Source organism: Xiphophorus maculatus, unplaced genomic scaffold (assembly GCF_002775205.1).
Source record: "Xiphophorus maculatus strain JP 163 A unplaced genomic scaffold, X_maculatus-5.0-male Unplaced_Scaffold_BN000159F, whole genome shotgun sequence".
Taxonomy (NCBI): Eukaryota; Metazoa; Chordata; class Actinopteri; order Cyprinodontiformes; family Poeciliidae; genus Xiphophorus; species Xiphophorus maculatus.
Genome location: NW_019369760.1, coordinates 128,315 through 145,510, shown reverse-complemented (window position 1 = coordinate 145,510; position 17,196 = coordinate 128,315). Strand labels below are relative to the sequence as shown.

At 42.9% G+C, this 17,196-nt stretch overlaps 1 protein-coding gene and 2 long non-coding RNA genes across 3 annotated transcripts; 2 read left to right on the top strand and 1 right to left on the bottom strand.

Annotated features, from left to right (window-relative positions):
* Window positions 1-6,385: 6,385 nt before the first annotated feature.
* Window positions 6,386-6,669, top strand: LOC111607835. Its single transcript, XR_002752443.1, has 2 exons — window positions 6,386-6,522; window positions 6,638-6,669. It is a non-coding gene; the product is annotated as an uncharacterized LOC111607835 (long non-coding RNA).
* Window positions 6,670-6,824: 155 nt separating this feature from the next.
* Window positions 6,825-8,387, top strand: LOC111607834 (DNA mismatch repair protein Msh2-like). Its single transcript, XM_023330043.1, has 3 exons — window positions 6,825-6,843; window positions 7,097-7,272; window positions 8,084-8,387. Exons 1-3 carry the CDS (start codon window positions 6,825-6,827, stop codon window positions 8,258-8,260), a joined length of 372 nt encoding a protein of 123 aa, XP_023185811.1. The 3' UTR covers window positions 8,261-8,387.
* A 4,232-nt stretch (window positions 8,388-12,619) lies between these two features.
* LOC111607836 lies at window positions 12,620-13,300 on the bottom strand. Its single transcript, XR_002752444.1, has 3 exons — window positions 13,287-13,300; window positions 13,105-13,203; window positions 12,620-12,829 (listed from the first exon to the last, which is right to left on the bottom strand). It is a non-coding gene; the product is annotated as an uncharacterized LOC111607836 (long non-coding RNA).
* Window positions 13,301-17,196: the final 3,896 nt, after the last annotated feature.

Genomic DNA, 17,196 nt, shown 5'->3' with positions numbered 1-17,196 from the left:
AGCATGAAACACAAAGCATCTTTCAGAGCTTTTTCTGCTCCCCAAAAACCAAAAACCGTTCCAGTTGCTGCGAGACCAACGCTTCCTCTTGGACCTCCAGCGGAGCGTGCTAATATGACATCCTTTCAAAATACCTAGATTAATAGTAATATGGAGCATTTGCAAAAAAAAAAAAGCTCTCAATTTTTAATTAAAATTTGAAATTACAATATTATTGGTGCTAAATATTACATAGATTTCTGCCTTGGCAGGGTTTCTGTTCTCCTGCTAGTTTATCAAGATTTTTTATTTTATTTTTTTGTTTTGTGACTCCATGTTTGTTGAGAAATTCTGCAGCAATGCAACTTGAATTTTAAAAAGTAACTTTTTCCACACCACACTGGTGCATAAACAAACCATCACTCAGTCAAGAAAAACCTTAAAATAAAGATGATTGGATGAACAAACTTTACACTGCAAAAACACAAACCTCACCAAGTAATTTTGGTTTAATTTCTACTGCAGATATCTTACTTAAAATAAGACTAAACTAATTTACAAGTAACTTTTCAGAATGATAAAAGCTTGTTTAATGTTAATATTGATGAAAAAGAGTTGGTTCTACTGGAAGATGTTTCTTGCTGAAAAGTTACTTTCAAGTTAGTTTGTCATATTTAAAGTGTATTAAAATACTTGTACTAGAAACTAAGCAAAAATACTTGGTTAGATTTAGTGATTTTTTATGGAATCTCCATTCCTTTCATTGTGAGACGACAAGCACCGATTGGTTGGACATCTGCTGAATTAGGTCAGTTATTAACTTTAGATATAGGAGTTTATTTTAAGTCAATAATTCCTTAATAGTGTTGAAAAATTACTAGCTGATTATTTCACTAAAACATGGGGAAAATATCTTGTTATAAGTGAAACAATCACTATAGGAACTAGTGATTAATATAATTAAATGTCCCTGTTCCACCCATTTCAGTGCTTGGGAGATACACCTAATAAAACCAGGACATTGTTACTGATATTTCCATTTTAAGCTGTAAAAGCAAAGTGTTATTGTGCTATTCTTAAACAAAACTCATTAATTGTTGATATGAAAATCCTCCGGTTAGGTTAGGCTTCCAGATCCTCTGAACCGCTGTCAGAGCTCATAATAACAAAAGGCCTGGTGAGTATACTTTACAGGTCAACACAGCTGCAAGGCAAATCACTTATCCACATTGAATAGTAGGCAGCATGTAGGCAGCACAGAGTTATTGTTCCACGGCTGGAGCATGACATTTACTGCTGGGAAAACGCCGGGCTGGAGGTGAGTGGGCTGTGCTGAGCAGGAAGACGTAAACCCTCCACTCTGTGCTTCTTCCATCCCCAACGAATGAATTACGACATTGAAGCTCGGGGATATATATACATTTATGCTAGTCCAGTCCTCAGATGCGGAAAGCCAAGACTTGTAAGTACATTAAAAACGAATTGTTATGAATTATTTAAAATGCAACAACAATCTTGGTATTGAAAATAAATTCAAAAGCCTTTTTGGAAAGAATAAAAGAACCGCCTTGCTCCTTAAAGCGGCTAAAATTAGAAGAAAACAGAAGAACTAATCTCAGGAAGATCTCACTGTCGCCATCTTGCAACATCGACATTAAAGGTGACCTGCTATGCTTCTTCAAACTGGTTAGAATGGGTCTATGGTCTAAACAAAACATTTTCATTACATTTTTTGCACAAAATATTTCTTAAATAATAAGTTTTTAGTCAGAATGAATTTGTTTAGGTTCTCTTTTACTTTAAATCCAAATAGGCTGCTGCTGGCCACGCCCCCAACTCAACACTTACACTCACCTGAATAGATGAGCAATTATACAATCGGACATGTTTGAAAAGCAGAACTGGAGCCTACTACATAACCAAAAAAAAAAAAAAAAACACAGGAAATGTTTTCAGGAAAGGAATCTGTAAGCTTGATGATCGTGTCCTTTAAATTCTGGGAATTTAATGCTTAAACTTTCATGATCCAAGAACTTAACCTGTTACTCCCAGGAAATTAACTTGGAAATTTCAGTAAAGTGCTCTCTAATTTTTGGGAATGTACATTTCAAGAATTTAGAAAGAGGACCCTTCAAGTTCATGGAAAGTAACTTGTCTATTTCAGAAAAATATCTCAAAAACAACTCCCTAAATTCCACAAAAGTCCCCAGCGTTTTACAGGAAAGTCACCTAAATTCACAGATGCACAATTATAAAACTGTACAGCTTTGAAAGGCAGAAGTGGAACCTCCTGCACAACCAACAAGGATGCAGCAAGTGGTTTCTGCATGGTAAGTAAAAAACAAAACACTCATCTTTTCCAGCAGCCATTGTGCAGCGCATACAACAGTAAATCCAGCTGACCAAACGTGCTGGAGTTCCACTTGGGTTGCTAGGGAACCAGTGCCCATCAAATGTGACTCAAAAATTGGGAGGTTTTTGAAATGACTCATTTTCCAGACACTGCTTTAACTCGCTCCCAAAAAGCGATAGGGTGTTTATTTTAAACACTTTAGAAGCAGCTGAGACCCAAAAATGTGAAAAATGTGAATTCTGTCTCATTTAAAGCTCATTTTTTCCTGCTAAATCTTTCCCTGACATTTATTCCTTTTTACGGCTGATTTCACTGTTTGGTATTTCCCTGCTCTTGTTATTCGTTTTGTCAACTTTGGAGTCAAAGTTAAGGAAAAGGAAACTAGTGAAATGTCGAGAGGTGAGAGGCTTAACCTTAAGACATTTGCAGAGGTAATCAATCAGACTGACAGCGGTGCCACTGTTCGGTTTGCCTCATGGTTGTAAAACACAGAGGGCACTTTGCCACGTAACGAAGCAGGACCGCTCATAAAAGTAATTAATTTCTAAACATCATCATAGGAAACACCAATTAGGAACAAGGGATAACAATATAAGGTCATGGTGGAGACTTTCTACTCGATTATGTGCTTCAAGAACAGAAGTTCAGCCATTATTATGCCTTTATCTGGGTAAGCTGATTATCAACCTTGCAATAAATCAATGTGAGAATATCAACAGTAGGGGTAATGCATGAATTATTAAGGAGTTTAATAAACTGGTGCTGTAATGTGACCACTTTATAGCAGGCTGCTGCAGTGCGTCTGAACACGGCGGCTTTAATAAAAGAGAAACGTGGTCAGATTTGCCAGTCGTCTCATTCACAACTGGAAATTGGTTTTCAAAAGCAGTTTCTTCATAATTGGTGGCAGTTCAGGGTCAAGAAATAAGATTCAGGCTTTGACTATTTGAATGAAAATCCACCATCATTATATCAAATGTTCATGTTTATTTAGGCCATTTAGGTATTTGTTTATACCACCAATACTAATTTGGTACCATGTATTGTTACTTTGAGACACTGCTAATGCTAATTGTTCTGTACTAACCCTTTACTTTAAGCAAAGTGAAGGAATTAGCAGCTGCATTAGGATTAACAAGCTAAAGCTATAGGCTGCAGTAGCATTTGTCTTTTGCAAACACTATTTACATTAACAACATTTTTATGGCAGCTAATATTTAGCTTTTTGTTTGATTTGGGTTCTTTTCCTTTCTATTTAAGAAAAATATGCAAAGAAAGTTAGCTAGTTAGCTGCTATAGGCTAATTATTGCTGGATTAATGCATCATTTAAATTGACATAGTGATTACTACTTATTATATATTTATGGGTTTTGTTCATGTCTATCCAGAGATGATAATACCATAAAGAGGAAATGGGATAATTAGCTTCTTACAAAGCTACAAAACTAAAACACACAAGTAGCTATGTGTGCCATTCAAGCTCTGAAAAATCATTAACCTTAATTTACCTACTAACAACATAATTTTATAAATGTATGCTTTTACTAGATCTTTGGAATGAAGATGATAGTAACATCAAGGAAATAAGCTGGTTAGCTGCTATATTGTGCTCACTATGTCACGCTAAGTAGCTAAACTCTACATGCTACAGCAGCATTTGTGCAATTAGACAACGTACAAATTGTTTGAGGTACAAATAAAACTTCTAAGTTTCCAAAATCAGATAAAAATAAATAAATGTTTGTTTTTGCTATAACGTTACCATCACAAGTCATATGATGAAAATTAAAATATATATATATTTAGATATTTATGGGCCACAGAAAACGTAGGAACAAGTTGCCAAGAGAAGAGAAAAAGAAGAAACAATTTTTTTTTGCAAACTATATTAGTTGAGCCATAAAGAAATAATCTCATGCTCTGAAAAGCAGTTTTGGAGGTTTTAAAATGGTAAATTTGTGTTTTAATTCAGCAGAAGGTAATTTTTAATAAAATGTTTTTTACATATCTGTAACAACTGTCACTGTGTCCTGACAGTACAATATGAGATAGATAATCTTTTTAAAAAATCAAGCTCCTCTTTCTCATCCTGGCAGTACTATTACCATCTGCAGAAATATGCTACTTCCAGTCAGAGCCAGGAGGAGGGTCTTAGTGCTGTCAATCAAGCTTGTGTACACACTGGTCGTTCTCCACAGCCGTGTCTAGCATGAATGCTGAAGCTTTTAGCATAGCCACCGTTCATCAGCGGATAAACAGTTTTTCTGTAATTATAAGTACAGATACAATAGGCCTTCGCAGCGCTTTGCTGCTCGGGCCTAATTAAAGCTGCAAGCAGCCTCGGGCGGCCCTCGCAGCAAGCGCCGCTCCGGCCTATTGGCCACCGCGGGGGTTCCAGCCACCGCAGAAGCTCTCGCACGGTTTCCACAGCCGCAGCCCGCTCCCCACCGCAGAAGCTCTGCCGCAGTTTCCAGCACCGCCGCCCACCGGCTGCCGCAGAAGCTGTCGCGCTTTTCCCCACCCGTCCACCGGGCGATACACATGAATGTGTTCGGCAGCGCTCCCCGACGACTGTCAAGAAATCTGGTGCAGATTGGTCGATGCATCGAGGAGATACAGCCGATGTATTAACTTAGGGGGCGCAGTGGAGTCAAATTACATTTCAAACCCGTTGGGCTCTTTAGAGGTGAACAAAGGTCATACATATCCAGTTTGGCGCCAATCGGATGATCTATGTGTGAATTAGAGCCAAACGTATGCATATGGCGAGGGACTGATATTCGCCATTTGGCCACGCCCACACGGTTCAGCCAGCAGCGAGCATTGACAGAGTTTATCATCCAAATCATCTTGATTAGGTCAAGAGAGCCATAAACAGAGCTTTCCAAGGAAAAAACAGCACTTCCTGTTCTGAGGGGGCGGGGCTTAGATGACGTCATAATATGATGACATAGAATTTTCAGGCATCCCACCAGCATCACTCAGGCCAAGATTGGTGCAGAAGCTATCGACCGTTCACAGTAAAATATGAGACTTCCTGTTGTCAGGGGGCGTGGCCTAAGTGATGTCATCATTTGACCATTGGATATTATTGGACACCCGATGATGATCAATAACTGAAAGTTTGGTGTCTCTGTGAGTTTTTGTTAGAAATACAAATTTTTCATTTATTCCTGTGTATTACAAAATCGAAGTATTTCATTTGCAGGGCAATGCTGCCCTCTGGTGTTGAATTACTGAAAACGTTTCATTATTTCAGTAATTCGACACCAGAGGGCAGCATTGCCCTACAAATGACGAACATGGACTGTTTATTCTGTTTAACACAGAAGATCTCTCTAATTCATTCTGAGAGGGCGGGGCTTAGATGGCGTCATAATATGATGACATAGCATTGTCAGGCATCACACCAGGATCACTCAGGCCAAGTTTGGTGCAGCTCGGTCGAAACATGTGGAATCTAGAAGCAAACGTATGGCATCGGCGTTACAGGTCACTTCGCCACGCCGCCACACCCACCTGCTTCATCGCAGCCGGTCAGGGCTTGGATCCACAACACACCAACATGTCTTCTGTCTCTGGACACAGTTTCATGTTGATTATGTCAAAGGGCTAAGATAGCGACCGTTCACAGTAAAACATGACACTTCCTGTTCTCAGGGGGCTTGGCCTAAGCGATGTCATAATACTTATAACAAGACATTTTTCCCACGTTATATGTGAAATAATCTGCCATTTTAACTATTACTTTGTCATAAATGTTAAGGAATCATTGACTTAAAACAAGCTAATATTTACTTGTAAGTTAATCTTGTGTAATTTCAAGCACACTAAGATATTTGCATTAGAAACTAGACCAAAAATATCTGGTAAGATTTTGTTTTTGCAGTGCATCATAACCAAATTCAGAGTTAGGTTTAACATTAGTTATTTTAAAATGGACAGACAACTTGGAAATTAAGTATGGAGTTTTACTATGAAATTATATACAAGAGGTATTTATTTCTTTAACAAATAATCCAATCTGTCATGTTGCAGGTCTGGAAGCCGGTAAGACGGTGAAGCTGGAGCCCAACGCCGTTCTGGGCTTCTACCTGCGGGTCACGTGCAAGGAGGAGAAGAGTCTGAGGAACAACAAGAACTTCACCACGCTGGATGTTCAGAAGAACGGCGTTCGCTTCACAAACAGGTGGGTGTTTTCGCCGTGCCTGTACACGTCAGGGCGAGCTGATCCATAACCCCCAGCCTCGCTTCTCGTCAGCCGCTGCGCTGACCCTTGAACTCTTTCTATTATGTCTCTGCAGCAAGCTGAGCTCTCTGAACGAGGAGTACACCAGAAACAGGGAAGAGTACGAGGAGGCCCAGAACGCCATCGTCAAAGAGATCATCAACATCGCCTCAGGTGTGGCCTCACCATCACATGCTGCGCGTGGTGTCCTGTCAGCATGGCATTGATTTTACCAGCAGAGGAGTCTCTGGTGTCTTGGCTACATGGAAATGATGAATATCTGTAAACTGCCTTCTGCGCTTTTCTCTAATTGATTTCAGTCACATTTCTTCCAAAGGCCACTGAACTACATATTCCTTTTAAGTCCTAATTACCATTTCTGTAGGTGAGGTTAGCACTTTAATCCATCCTAACATCAGAATAATTAATGTACTTCCCTGAGGTTGGCCTCTTTACACTCTCAAGACGTGTTTGAGTTTTAAAAAACTGCAATTTCTCAACTGAATGAACTCAAATACCTGACCTGCCTCCTCAGGTGTGTGCGACCAGAGTTTTGGGATCCACGTCGCTGAGCTGGCCTGCTTCCCCCCGTCGGTGATGGCCGTGGCGAGGGAGAAGGCGGAGGAGCTGGAGGAGTTCCAGGAACCTGTGGGGGACGATTCGAAGCGGGACGAAGAGCCCGAGGTCAAGAGACGGTGGACAGATAAGCAAGTAAGGCTCGATTTGACACAATTCTTCTGCTGTCACTCTAATGCGAACTGTCAGTGTTGCTCTCTTTTCCTTGCGTGTCATAAATCGAGCGCTTCAGAGGCAGAGCCGGAACATAAATTAGTAGCTGGTGAAAATTACTGAGAAAATGCAATTGTTTTCCAGGAGTTATGTACAAATAACTCCCTGCAAAAGTATTTACACCTCCTTGAATAGTATTTCCTTTAAAGGGGCATTGTTATGTATTTTCCAGGCACAAATTTATAGCACAATCAAGTAGCTATGTTACCTTCAGTTGTTAAAGTGCTATAGTGTATGTATATATCAAATATGACTTAAAACATTTTTGCTTTGTAATTTAACGCTTTGATATTGGGCCTTTTTTGAAACTCCGTCTTCAGGAAGTCATCACAACATGGCTCCTTTATTAACTCTTTAACATCGTTTTTACCAGGGTTTCACTGAGAAGTGGCTCGTTTAATGAGCTCAGCAGGTGGGTAGTTCCACCAGATGTTTGCTAATTGCTTCTGGCTAGTCTGAAGGAGCTGAGTGGAGGAGTAACCTGGGTGGGCTGCTCTGTGAGTCGGAAGCTTGAAAACTGCAGCTCAGAGGAGGAGCTATGCCTGGAAGGCAGAGCTAGGTCTAACCAGGCGTTTTCACAACTGAATGGTTGCCATGGAGATTAAAAGATTTGTCAAACATGCACAAAAACCTCAATAAAATTTGCAAATACTAATCTAGAAATCCAAGTTTTTGCCTTTTCCAGGGTCCTTGCTTTCTATACCTAATAATCTCCATCCTGTGTCTCCTTCAGGTGGGAGAAAAGGTGATCCAGGACTTCCTGGAGAAGGTGAAGGCACTTCCTGTCGTCACCATGACTGAGGAGGAGGTGAAGGCAGAGCTCAGGAGAATAAAGCAGGACTTGGTGGCCAAAAATAACACGTACATCAGTGAGATACTTGCCCGCTGTGCTCCTGTAAAAACTGCCTGACTTTTACATTTTTTTCTCTAAATGCTCATGTTCACCTAAAGCTCATGTAGGAATAGAGTTGAGATTAGAGTGCCTATAATCTATAAGTTTTTCAATAAAGAATTTCTCTTAATTTGCTTTCCACCAACATCTGTACATGTTTCTTTGAATTTGAAGCAGATTTTTGATTCAAAGAAAGAAAACCAGAACTTTGTGTTCTGGTTTTGCCTGACCTGACCTGATATGTTGCATCGCCTGACCTGATTGTTGCTGCATGAGCTCGTCTTCATCTGATCTGGGTTTCCAGGAAGCCAAGCGTCATATAGGGCAGATAAGGAATAGGCATGTCTGAAGGCTTGCCACCGTCATCTGGTGGCTGTGAACATTGTTCATGTATAGGTCTTTGGTGTCAGTGTTTGCTCTGTTGATAGCATTCAGTAAAACTGCAGCATGGGTTTCATGCATGTGGAATTGAGATTTCCCGCAGAGAACCCTAAAGAGATCTGATTTCATGCGGAGGACAGACATGGCTTAGTTTCTTCGACATACCCTTGGTGAGAACATACAAGCGAAGGTTATGTTTGAGCTGATCTCATTTTGACAGAATGTGTTTATTCACAAAAACCTTAAGCATTATATCTATTATTTTTTTCCCTTAAATGGTCCTCCATTCTCAAAGCAGAGGCTTTGGCAAGCCAGTTTGTCATATAATCTGTTTTATTCACATGCTAAAAATTGAAACTGACTCAGATACAATTTGATCCACAACTATGTGGAGTGTTAGGTTTTAGCATTTATTGTATTTATTAAGATAGTCCAGGTGCAGGTCAAATGCAAGTTCAATTTGTACATCAATCCAGTTTCTTTGATATGTGTGTGTGGGGATGGAGAGGGATGCAGGTGTGTGTGTGTGTATTAGAGAGTTTGTGTATGGCCTTTGAACTTTTTTTTCCTGGTGCTTAAATGCTTTTATAATGCACGGGACAAAAATGACCCATCAGACAATCCTTGTACTCTAGTGGTGTGCAGCCCACATGGGCAAAGCATCACTTTTTCTAATGATGGGGTCAATTTAGGAAGTCATAAAATTTCAAGCCGGAAAAAGATAGTTTACGGTATTTTTTCTGCAGGTAAACATGGTAATGGGTCACTTTTGACCCGCAAGACAACACAAGGGTTAACTAAAATGTGTCAGAAAAGAGGAGACATTGCGCTTTGTAGACAATATTGAGTTATTACAGTAATTTCACCCCCGCAGTAGCAGGGGAGCTGAGGGGCGCTCTTTTAATGGACAGTAAATAAAGAAAATTACTTCCTAGATATTGAAAGTTCCAGTTATTGATAAATGGGCAAATATATTTACTCAGAAAACATTTAAAGAACTACATACAATTAAAATAAGTAAAAAAAATATTCAGGCGGAAATTTGAAATTTAGGTAATAAAATGCTAAAGAAAAAGCAATGATTTTGCTAAATCATCTCCATTTGTTTATTATAACTCACCTAAAACAGGAGAGATTTTGTTTTGTTTAAGTTCAGATTGGCTGTAGCAAATGTTGAAGGGAAAAACCTTCTCTGCATCTTCTTTGTACCAATCTAGATGAGGAAGCCACAAACCGACAGCTTCTGAGAATGATGAGTTTTGGGTTTTCATGGCACATTTTGTTTTGCCACCAGGGAATAATTCCCTTGGGCGTAAATCTCTGCATTGTGCCACTCTGGGGCAGCTCTCTGTGTCAAAGCAAGCATGTTCAGCTGATCGACATTTCCAAGAAGCTGGTCAGAATTCAAATTCTGTCTGGAATAATGAGGCATGATGGCGAACCTGCAGGCCTGTCGGTGGTGGTCGCCGCCATCACTCTCTGGTCCCATCGACTCATTCCTGTCACGCTTTTCCAGTATCAACCTTATGTTCTGCATTGTTTCCACTGTTGGTCACGTTTCATAAATTATAACACGAGTTTCACTGCGTGTAATTGAAGTTACACCCCAAATACCTGTGACTCGATGCGGTTTAGTTCCATCTGTAAAGCACATAAAGAAAGCAAACTACAATGTTTTGACCTTATTCTTTCTTTATGTTTGGCTTCCCGTGATTTCCTTTTATACAATCATGTTCAATAAATTAAGAAGTCACTAAGTGAAACATTATGTAGATTACAGACTGATGATTTGAAACCTTTATTTCCTGATTTCCTGCTTCCAGCTAATGAAAGCATGACTTTTAAGAATAGAGTATTACTTCAGACCAATAATAAAAGTAATGTGGATTTCAAAAAATGTCTCCTACCTCCTTGAAGTTCTCTTCTAAGAAACAAATTTCATCTCCCCCTAAACTGTCAGAGTTGGAGAGGAAAATGACACAGAACTTTGGATTTACACTCTATGCACTGCAAAAACAAAATCCTACCAACTGCTTTTGGTTTACTTTCTAGTGCAAATATCTTATTACATTCGACATAAGACCAAACTAACTTAAACGTAACTTTGCAGCAAAATATAGGAGCTTGTTTTAGGTAAATAATTCCTTTATATTGATGAAAAAAGTACTGGTAGATTATTTAATTTAGAAGGCATGTTTACCATAAATCCAGGAAAAGAAAGGTTTCCAGAGATGGTGGAAATATGTCGACATATCTAACATAACTTCTCTATTTTTGGAATTTTGTAAATGGTAATTTTGACCTAAAAAAGTCTGAATGTAAACATCTGGGTTCAACTGTACAATGCAAAAATGTAAAGTTAAAAAAGTAATGTAAATAATGTAAACTAGAAATAAAATTAAGTTAGAAGTAACTTGTTAGAAGTAACAAGATGAAAGGGCTTGTTTTTAAGTAAATTCCTCAATACTGACAAAAATGTTCTGGTTCCATCAGATTATTTTACTTATGGCAAGGGAAAAGTATCTTATAAGTGAAATAATCTCTCAGTGAAACTATACTTAAAAAAAAAAAATCAATATTAAAGTTATTGACCTAAAACAAGCTCCTATATTTTGCTGAAAAGTTACTTGTAAGTTCATTTTAATTTTATTTCTAATCAAGATATTTTCACTACAAACTAGACCACTCTAAGCTGTTTTTGCAGTTTTTCTTTTTGAGTAAAAAAGAAACCAAACAAACTTTCTTTTAACTTAGAGATGCCTATTTAGTTTCACTCGACATTTTAATCAGAGCAAGTGAATGAAAAACCAGACATGTTTGATCTAATAAAGTTTTATTTTCTTAGAAATGGCAAGTTTTCAGTTTTCTTTTGTCTTTCTAAGAAAGTATACCCCTTTTTGAATTTCAACTAGCATCTACTAATGGTTATTGAATACTTCACAATATATTAAGTCTAGATGTTATGGTACATGCATACGATTCAGGCTGCATGAGGAGCCAAAGTCACCACGATACACTGGGAGGAGGGCAGAAACGGGTGGGGACGGGGGGATACAGGGCGCTGCAGACTGACCAGGTTCCAGTTAAAAAGGGGGCTGTAGCGCCCCCTATTGAAACCCTCTCCACAAAACACTGACTGCATCAACATATAAACACACACGCACACAGAGTTTGCACTGTGCACGACACACATTTACACACACCTCTTTATACAAGTGTGGAGCTCCTCCACCGGCCATTTAAACTAACTCACAGGAGAGGGTTTAGTGCTAACAAGCTTCTCTTTCACAGAAAGAAATTCACCACTGGAACCTTTCAGCTTCTGCAGTCCAACGTGGCGGGAGGCGGGGACGGGAAGGGACGCTAACCAAAGGAAAAAAAATAATTATTATAATAATATATAATAAAATAAAAGACATTCAAATACAGTCAGCTTTTTGCTTGAAAATACAAAACTACATGAGAAAGCATTGAAATAAAATCCATCAATCAGAACATATATATATATATATTTTAAAAAGCCCAAGTGCTCCATCTCTCTCTCTCTCTCACACACACACACATACACACCCCCACGCACACGCACGATCAATCTTTTCCCTTTTTTTTTTAATCCAATGGGGATGGCAGCTGCGAGGAAGCAGGAAGTCTTTTTAACCGCAGTTCGCAAGAGGATTAGCTGTGTGGAGATCTTCATGCTTTAAGTGCCACCAGGTGGACCTCGAAAGCCCCTCAGAATAACCTGCCCTTCCCAGTCTTCTTTGTTTACAGTCTGGAGCGAGGAATCGCTTCAGGAAGCTCCACGGCTCCCTCTAGTGACCCCCTGCAGCGAGTGCGGCTGACGCCAAATGAAGCTGCTTCCTCTGCAGCCTCTTCCACTGAGAGCGCTGAGCTCAGAGTCTCTCTGGGTCCTTATAGCTGCAGGCGGATGCACGTTTAGAACTGGGTGTGTGTGTGTGTGTGTGTGTGTGTGTGTGTGTGTGTGTGTGTGTGTGTGTGTGTGTGTGTGTGTGTGTGTGTGTGTAATGCAATGTGTTTGTTTGCTTATCTGAGGGCGTTAACACGAGCCGCCGCCTTCAGTTATGTTGTAGCGTGTTGGACTCGATGGGCGGCGCCGAGTCGTACAGAGTGTCCGTGTCATGTGTGGGCTCTCCGGCCAGCGTACACGGGTTGGACAACGTTCCCGCGCCGCAGTCACAGAAAAACCTGGAGGAGAGCGTGAAGCAATAAAATTAACATCTACAGGTGACCTAATGTGCTCTGTTAAACTTGAGGAAAACCATGAAACTCGTAGTTTAATTACGTTTTTAATAAAAGTTTTAAATTAAGATGTCTGTCCTTTAAAGAAATGTCAAATGCAAGATTTTCTCAAAGTCTGGAGGCATTTTTCTAAAGAGCTTTAGAAACAAAATGAAGGAAACATCAGAACAAACATAAATTTTACTGACAAAATTTAAAAGTAAAGAACGAAAGAAGCTCACCGATCGTGTCGTATAAACTCTACATCGTGTCCTTGGTGACACTTTTTGATGCAGTTAACACAGATGGCATTCCTATCTGTTGTATTACAGGTGTGACACCTAGAAAGCCAAATAAATCATTTAAATAAAAACTTAAAACTGCAATAAAAATTATAAATCAGATCTATTTCAATATTTTTTACCTATAGAAGTCGTGGTGTAGCTGGAGATCTTGTTCACCTCGCCTCTCACTGACCTGCAGACGGATTTCATCAAGTACCAGGAGATGATTGAAACCACTCTGGATGTGAATCAGGTTGGGTTCATTGTTAATATTGTAATGACGTCAACACCGGAGATGTAGTCCCGCCAAACAGGGTTTATTAGAAATAGGTACAAGCTGCTATTTCTGAGGCTGCAGCTCACGCCTCTAACAAACGGGCACCATCAACCATTAGCTTCATTGCTAACTCCCCTCTGAACTCTCTCCCACATCCGGTTCCGGTACTCCCGCTCCACCGATCCCCCGCCCACATGACAGGCCTATCACATGTGAGTGGGAGCCAGCAGAGTCAGACAGGGGAAGCCCATAACTCTCTAACAGAAAGGATCACAATGCAACTTATAACAAATACAAATAACCATATGAACCCCAGCAGAACTAAAACACAGAATCGTTACACTACCCCCCCACTACAGAGTTCCTCGCCCACGAGGGAACAAACAAAGTCATCAAACCGTCTTGGGGCCCTCCTCGTCCGCTGTGGGCGAGCTCCCTGCGGCGCTTCAGACGGCACCGCTGGGACATCATTCCGCAACAGCGGTATGGCTTCTGGAGAAGCTGGTAGCGATACTGGCGACCCCGACTGATGGCCTTCTGGGGCCTGTGGTGCAGCCCTGCCCTGGTAGGGGGCCAACCTGTCCCTGTGCAGTGCTAGTTTTCTCCTGTTCTGGAGCATCTGCACTCTGTAAACAACCTCCCCCATGCGCTCCAACACTCTGCAGGGGCCCACCCACTGACTGTCCAGTTTCGGGCAATGACCCTTCTTTCTCCGAGGGTTGTAAACCCAGACCAACTCTCCTGGTGTAAAGTGTCGGCCCTTAGCTCTTACATCATAGTTCCGTTTTTGACGCACACCTGCTTGTTCCTGTTGTCTCCGAGCAAATGCATGTGCTGTCTCCAACCTATCCTGAAGCTTTCTGGCATACTCAGGACCAACTGAAACAGCAGGTGCATCCGGAGGGCGTCCGAAAGACAGTTCAGCTGGTGTGTGCAACTCTCTCCCCAACATGAGGAGTGATGGAGTGCACGCTGTGGAGTCCTGTACAGCTGAGCGGCATGCCATTAGCACCAGTGGAAGGTGCTCGTCCCAGTCCCGCTGATGCTCCGCTGTGAGAATGGCCAGCTGCTGTCCAAGGTGCGGTGGAGTCTTTCCACCAGTCCGTCGCTCTGGGGATGTAGTTGTGTTGTTCTTGTTTTCTGGATGCCAAGACGGCTGCACATGACAGAAAAAACCCGTGACTCAAAATTTCTGCCCTGGTCACTATGAATAATGTCTGGCACCCCAAACCTGCTAATAAATCCCCCCAACAAGGCATCTGCCACTGTCTCTGCCTCCTGATCAGGGATGGCGTAGGCCTCTGGCCATTTTGTAAAATAGTCAATAGCTGACAGAACATAACAGTTTCCCTTGTCTGAGCGTGGCAGTGGACCCATAACGTCCACCGCCACTCTTTCCATAGGGGCCCCTACAACAAACTGTTGCAGGAGGGCATGCGACTGACCTGTCGGCCCCTTCCGTGCTGTGCAGGGGTCACAGCGGCGGCAGAAGTCCTCCACGTCCCTCCTGCACCGGCCCCAATAAAACCCCTGCCGGAGGCGGCGGAGTGTTTTTGTGACGCCAAAATGTCCGGACCCAGATGCTCCATGCATGGCCTGCAGGACTACGTCTTTCAGGCCTTTGGGGACTACAATTTGCCACCGCTCCTCACCCGTGGCAGGGTCTTTCCATGCCCTCTGCAGCACCCCGTCTTCCAGACGCAGAGCCTCAAACTTGGACCACAATCCTTTAGTTGCCAGCGAGAGCCCAGCCACCTCCTCCCATGGTGGTTTCAGTTGTCTCTCCACCCACTGTAACACAGGCTGGATGTCAGGATCCTGTTCCTGTTGATGCCTCCAGCTGTCTGTGCCAACCGCCTGCAGCGCCCTGCAGATTACTGGGTCACCCCGACATGATCCTGGCTGGCTCCGTTGCAGCTGTTCCTCCTCCAACCTCTCCCTCCGGTCACAGTAACTGCATCCCCCTGCAGCACAAGGGCGACGGGAGAGGGCATCGGCATTAGCGTGCTTAGCTCCAGCCCGATGGACAACTGAGAAGTTGTAGGACTGCAGCTCTTCCAGCCACCGGGCCACCTGACCCTCAGGTTCCTTAAAAGACACCAGCCATTGGAGAGCAGAGTGATCAGTCCTTATAGTGAAGGGCAGGCCACACAGGTAGTACTTAAAATGACGCAGAGAAAGCACCACCGCCAGCAGCTCCCGCCTTGTCACGCAGTAGCGCCTCTCTGCTTTGTTAAAGGCCCTGCTAAAATACCCCACCACTCTCTCGCCTTCTTCCCCCAACTGGGAAAGGACACCCCCGACTCCCACGTTACTTGCATCCGTGTCAAGAATGAAAGGGACAGGGGTCAGCAGGAGCGAGCACTGGGGCCTCAGTCAGACTTTGCCGCAGACAGTCAAATGCTCCCTGGCACTGTTCGGTCCACACGTAGTCTCGGTTCTTCTGGAGGAGTTGGAACAGGGGAGCCGCTATACTTGCAAACCCCCGCACAAACCTCCTGTAATAAGAAGCCAGGCCCAGGAAACTTTTAAGATCTCTCTGGGTTGAGGGGATTGGCCACTCTGCCACCATCTTTACTTTGTCCTCCATCGTGCTGATTCCCTCCCTTCCAACCCGGTGACCCAGAAATGTCACTTCTTGTTGCATGAAATGACATTTATCTGGGTGGAGCCTCAGCCCTGCTGCTCTAATTCTCTCCAGCACCTGACGGAGTGAACCCAGGGCCGTTGCAAAAGAGGTGCCATGGACCAGTATGTCATCCAGATACACCAGGCACTCTTGGCGAGGGATGTCAGCCAGCACCCGGTCCATCAGTCTGGAAAAGGTGGCAGGGGCATTGCACAGCCCAAATGAGAGCACTTTAAACTGCCAAAGTCCCCGTCCCGTGCAAAAAGCAGTCTTTGGTCTGGCACTCGTTGATAGGGGGACCTGGTAATAACCGCTGCGAAGATCCAGAGACGAGAACCAGTTGGAGCGTGACACTAGGTCCAGTGACTCATCGACCCTAGGTAGTGGATATGAATCTTTTTCTGTCACCCCATTCAGCGGCCTGTAATCAGCACACAGGCACCACTCTCCATTCTTTTTGGGCACCATGACAACAGCAGCCGCCCAGGGACTGTCCGAAGGCTCAATAATGCCAGCCTGCAACATGTCCAACACTGCCTTGTCACATGCTTCCTGCCGGGCCAGGGGGAGCCGGCGTGGCCGACATTTTATCGGGGGTGCATCTCCCGTCAGAATGTCATGCTCCACCAACCGAGTCCGCCCCACCTGGTCTTCACTCAGAGCAAAACTGTCCTTAAAGTCCACGAGCAGCTGCCACAGTTGTTCTTGCTGCTGGGTGTCCAAACCCCTACAGTTCTCTGCCCAGATCCTCCGCATCATGGTCACCGATGCATCTTCTGTCTCATGAGGCATCCAAACTGGGGGTATAGGGCATGTAGGTGTGGGGACTGTTGCGGCAGCAATCTGGTTGATCTGAGGTGAGATGTGCTCAACAGCTGCAATCTGAGGTTCTGTGTGACAGACCACGGGCCCCAGCAGAACTGGGTCAGAAACTGCGGGCATCAGCGGGATGAGGGGACCTTCTTTAAAGCTCCATGTCCCCCCTCCCAAATCCAACTGGCACCCCGCAGCCCTTAAAAAGTCCAATCCTAATATGCACATGTCCTGCACCTCTGCTACCCACACGGGGTGGGTGATAGATCGGCCACCTACATTAACAGTCATTGTCCCCCTCCCCTTCATAGGTGCCATGTCCCCTGTGACT

What these genes read in the sequence shown, in the direction of transcription:
- LOC111607834 (XM_023330043.1), top strand. An exon ending in GACGGTGGACAGATAAGCAA is followed by an intron (nt 7,273 to 8,083) that starts GTAAGGCTCGAT and finishes TGTCTCCTTCAG; the next exon opens with GTGGGAGAAAAGGTGATCCA.